The following is a 4,914-nucleotide window of genomic DNA, read 5'->3' as shown; positions in this document are numbered from 1 at the left end:
GGAAGCAGGGAGATGGGGTAGGAAGCTCTGATGTGCGCCAACAGAGACAATGGCAGCAGAGTGGAGAAAGGGTTCTGGGTATCATTTGGAGTCAGCATCAATAGGACTGGCTGATGGATTGGATGTGGGGTGAATAAAAAGCAGAGGCAAGAATGACTGCCTTCACCCTTGTCCCACCAGGCAGAGGGAGCATGCAAATTAGCCACTGTAAGGCTGTGTCCTTATCTGTGACTGGGCCTACCTGCCTGAGAATATTGCAAGGACTAAATAGAATGCCTGGCATAGATTTGACTCCAGGTGCTGACCTGGCCTCCATGGCCCAGGGCCAGCCTCACAGTGGGCCCCTTTCGAGCCAACCTGCGGTGGCAGCAGGCCCTTCCCCACCTGGGAATGCCAGGTTTCTCCCATGGGAGGGAGGGCATTTCCAGGTAGCCAGAGCCCCACCCTTCAGCTAGAAAAGCTCCCAAGGTCACTTCAAGATCCAACTCAGAGTCCCTAGAATCACTCTTTTCATCCCCCAAGCCCTAGACCTGAGTGTGTCCCATCAAGAGACAGAGGTCACTCTTGTCCCCTTAAACCAAAGGGGAGCATGGGAATGGGCAATCACATCCTGGCAAAACAAATACCAGAGACCAAGCACTGTGGGCACCACATCACTTTATTTCTTTGATTTTCAAACTTTACTCTCGGACAAGGCAAATTCAGTCTCCCACCTGCCTGGCCGCTTTGTGATCCCTCACTGAAGATGGGCCTCCAGCTCCGAGGAGATGCTCAGCAGAAAGATGGAATCCCCAATAGCCAGCCAGGCTGGCAGAGGACTGCAGGGTCTCAGCAGGTGGATCAAGCACCCACAAGCAGAGACTCTGGGCTATAACCCCCAGAGCCTGCATCTCCTCCCAGCCTTTGCCCCACCTGGTACCACTCCTTGCAGGGGACGGGCCAGCCCCTCAGTGATCTCTGGTGCCTCAATGCCATTCCTTAGAAGCCAGCTGTGGTTCTTCCTATACATCCCTGCTGCTACTCATGCTGAACCTGGCACCTTCTCCCTTGGGGATGCCAGGCACAAGCTGCTGATCAGCTCCACATTTGATTTTCTTTCTTTTTTTTCAAAAGATGGGGTCTCACTACACTGCCCAGGCTGGTCTCTAACTCCTGGCCTCAAGTGATCCTCCTGCCTTGGCCTCCCAAAGTGCTAGGATTACAGGCATAAGCCACCACACCTGGCCCCCATATTTGAGCCTAATGTTTGGGAAACAACTGAGTAAAGAGGATGCCGACTCCCAAAAGAAACTGAAGATCTATGTTCTGCCCAGTGGGACCGATGACCATGCTATGATGCTCCTTTTGTCCCCAGGAAAAGCTGAAAGCAGCTCTAGCTAAGCAACCCCCCTCTAAACCCCCTGACATACATACGGTTTCCAACTCCAGCAAGGGGGCCAGCCAACCCACTCAAATCAAAACCAAAAACTAAATCATAACAGTAAAAATATGACCAGCAAACAACCAAAGAGAACATCTCTGGTCCCACAGCTTCCTACAGGAGACCAGATGGCTGATTTCTGGCACTCTCTCTGTCCTGGAGCCAGAAAATAACACAAATATACCCTTGGACTTAGGGTAGACACTGTGGGACCCAGAGCAAAGGACATCCTGGCCAAGCCTGGGGTCAGCTCAGGTCCCTGACCTTCTCCAAACTGGTCCCCCTTCCTCCCAGCCCCTTTTGTACCTCCCTGTCAGCCATCTACCAGGGTGAGGCCATCATAGAGGGCTCGCTTCCACATGTAGTATGTGGAGCGGGCAGTGAGGGGGAAGAGGGCGCTGAACTCCTTGTAGGAGGGGAAGCTCTTGGACTGGAAGCGCTTCTGCAAGAACAGCTTGGCCTGGGCCTTAAACTTCGTGGTAGCGATCATGTCCATTACCAGCATCCGGCCATCCCTGCCACCCGCTGCTGCCACCACAGGTTGGCTCAGCAGGGGCCCACTGTGGGGCTGGCCCGGGGCTGTGACCCCCTCTTGCAGGGCCCCCTCTCTGGAAGGCCCTCCCTCTGCATCTTCTAAAGAAGCCCCCACAAGTGGGGCCATCACAGCTGTCACATCCCTGCCAGCCTCCTCCTCCTGCTTCTCCTCAGCCTCCTGCCCTCCTTTGCCCAAGGTGGGGGCTGGCACCTGGAGTTTGGACAGGCCTCTGGGCCAACCCCGAGCAAGACTCTTCCAGACCCAAAAGGCAGAAGGTGACAGGCTGGGGTAGCGGAGGCGGAAGCGGCAAAAAGGGAGATGCCCACTCAGGACCTGCCTGCGGGCAGCCCTGCGCAGACGCCTCTGCCAACGGGACAGGGGCATCCTTAGTGGCAGGAGCTCCTGGGGGGTGGGAGGCTCCTCACCCGTGGCTTTCCCTGCCCCCTCTTCTGCTTCACTCTTCCAAGCAATTACAGCCCCTTCCCCAACAGATGCTGGCTGGGGAGTCCCAGGAGCAGAGAGGGCTGGTGCTGGCTTGAAGCTGGGGTTCCTCCGGAGGGCCTTTCGCCGCCAATTGTAATAGGTGGACCGTGAGATGCCAGGAAACCTGCGTTTGAAGCAGCGATAGGGCACCAGTGTGTTCAGGGAAATGCAATGCTCCAGGTACAACTTGGCCCGCTGCATTAAGACCATTCCAGGGCTTGACACCGCCAGTGCTGAGCACTCCAGCTCCTCCTCAGCCATCTGCTCCTCTGGCAGCTTCTCTAGCTCCTCCATGCCCAGCACCTCCTTGGGGGGCAGGGCCGGGCAGGTGCCAGAGCCCAGCAGCTCATGCTTCCAGGCGTAGTAGGTTGAGCGGGAGATCTCGGGGAACCGCTGGAGGAACTGCTGAAGCGGCACGACGCCCCCCCGGTGGAAGCTATCCTGCAGGAAGTGCTTGGCGGAGAAGCGGGCAGCCACCTTCTGCCGGTGCTCCTGGGACTGCCGCCGCCAGCGGTAGAAGGTGCTCTTGGTGACGCTGTAGCGCTCACAGAGGTGAGAGTAGCTGAGGCCAGGTTCACGATTGAGCAGCTCCAGGGTCTTGGCCGGCGATGACAGTGGGGCCAGGGTTGGAAGAGCTGGGGCCATGCCAGGAGCACCTTCAGCCTCCACCTCTTCCAGCCCCACCACAGGGGCAAAGTACTGGTGGCGGAAGAAGTGGCTGGTGAGGGGCTGACCAGCCCACATGATGTGCAGCGTGGAGGGCATGTGGTCGCAGCGGCGCGGACGGATGACACGATTGAAGTAGGGCCGGATCTTGAGGTTGCGCATGGGGTAGATGGAGTAGATATTCCGCTGGAGAACAGAGGCGAGAGCATACAAGTGCCACACGTTGGAGAAGCTGCTGGGGAAGCAGGAGGCCTTGACGTCAGCATCAAAGATGGCCTCCAGCGTGGCGGGGGGCAAGCTGGTCATCTCAGGGGACTCCTCAGAGCACAGGGAGTAGCGCACGGCCTGCAGCATCACTTTGGAGTCGATCATGCCCTGGAGGTAGTAGTGTCTGTGCAGCAGCATCTCCACCACTGTGCGGGCCCGCAGCTCCAGGCTGAGGCCCGCGTCACCCCACAGCAGCATGCTGGCCGCCTCGAACAGCAGGCTGCCCTCGCCCTTGCACACCAGCGGCAGCATGTTCCTTGGAGCATCATCGGGATACAGGCTCAGGGCCACCGAGTCCACTTCTAGCACCTGGAGGCCAGGGCCTCCCTCCCGGCAGGTGGGAAGAGTGAAGGAAGACAGGACCTGCTTGGCCTCGAGGGCAGCACCTACGAGACCCTCCAGGCCTTCGCACTCCACTGCCTCCTGCAGCTCCTGCAGCACCCGCTGCACCAGCTGGTTCCGAGAAGTCATCCTGCCAGGGCAAAAGATAGAGGGGCAGTGGTCAGGTCGAAGTGCCCTGTCCACTCCTGCACTTTCTCGTAAAAGGTAATGTCTATCTGCTCCTATCCTCCCAGAACAGATGGAATTGGTTCATCACTGAATGGTATTGAGGAAAAGTGTGGTCTCTGGAACCTGGCTTTGAATCCTGGCTCTGACATAAGCTTGGTCACCTTGGGTCACTTAACTTGTCTATGCTTCTGTTCATTTTCTATAAAATGGGAATGGGGTTTTAAAATCTGCATTATAGGCCAGGCACGGTGGCTCACACCTGTAATCCCAGCACTTTGGGAGGCCGAGGCAGGTGAATCACTTGAGGTCAGAAGTTCGAGACCAGCCTGGCCAACATGGTGAAACTCTGTCTCTACTGAAAATACAGAAATTTGCCAGGCATGGTGACAGGAGCCTGTAATCCCAGCTACTCTGGAGGCTAGGGCAAGAGAATCACTTAAATCCAGGACGCAGAGGTTGCAGTGAGCTGAGATCAAGCCACTACACTCCAGCCTGGGTGACAGAGTGAGACTGTCTCCAAAAGGGAAAAAAAAATTAATAGAATATGCTTGATTGAGTTGTTCTGGGCATAAATGAGACAATAAAGGGATGTTGGCTGGGCGTGGTGGCTCATGCCTGTAATCTCAGCACTTTGGGAGGCTGAGGTGGGTGGACTGCTTGAGTCCAGGAGTTCGAAACCAGCCTGAGCAACATGGCAAAATGCCATCTCTACAAAAAATACAAAAATTAGCTAGGCATGGTGGCATGTGCCTATAGTCCCAGCTACTTGGGAGGCTGAGGCAGGAGGATCATCTGAGCCTGGGAATCCGAGGCTGCAGTGAGCAATGCTCGCACCACTGCACTCCAGCCTGGGTGACAGGAGTGAGACCTTGTCTCAAAAAAAAAGAGAGGCCAGGTGTGGTGGCTCATGCACTTTGGGAGGCTGAGGCAGGCGGATCACTTAAGGTCAAGAGTTCGAGACCAGCCTGGCCAACACGGTGAAACCCCGTTGCTACTAAAATACAAAAAAAAAAAAAAAAAAACCAGGAATGGG

The 4,914-nt window shown here is 56.2% G+C and overlaps 1 protein-coding gene across 1 annotated transcript in view; it reads right to left on the bottom strand.

The window, feature by feature from the left end:
• Positions 1 to 640: 640 nt before the first annotated feature.
• VRTN (vertebrae development associated) overlaps positions 641 to 4,914 on the bottom strand; it is an 11,166-nt gene continuing 6,892 nt past the window's right edge. Inside the window, exon 2 of the mRNA XM_017880493.1 lies at positions 641 to 3,843. Within this exon, the coding sequence (XP_017735982.1) occupies positions 1,734 to 3,842 (2,109 nt within the window). The 5' untranslated portion in view covers position 3,843 and the 3' untranslated portion in view covers positions 641 to 1,733. The remainder of the gene's footprint in view (positions 3,844 to 4,914) is intronic.

Source organism: Rhinopithecus bieti, unplaced genomic scaffold (assembly GCF_001698545.2).
Source record: "Rhinopithecus bieti isolate Rb0 unplaced genomic scaffold, ASM169854v2 scaffold_11380, whole genome shotgun sequence".
In the NCBI taxonomy this organism is placed as follows: domain Eukaryota; kingdom Metazoa; phylum Chordata; class Mammalia; order Primates; family Cercopithecidae; genus Rhinopithecus; species Rhinopithecus bieti.
The sequence above is the reverse complement of the archived record's forward strand: the minus strand, read 5'-3'. Positions and strand labels throughout refer to the sequence as shown.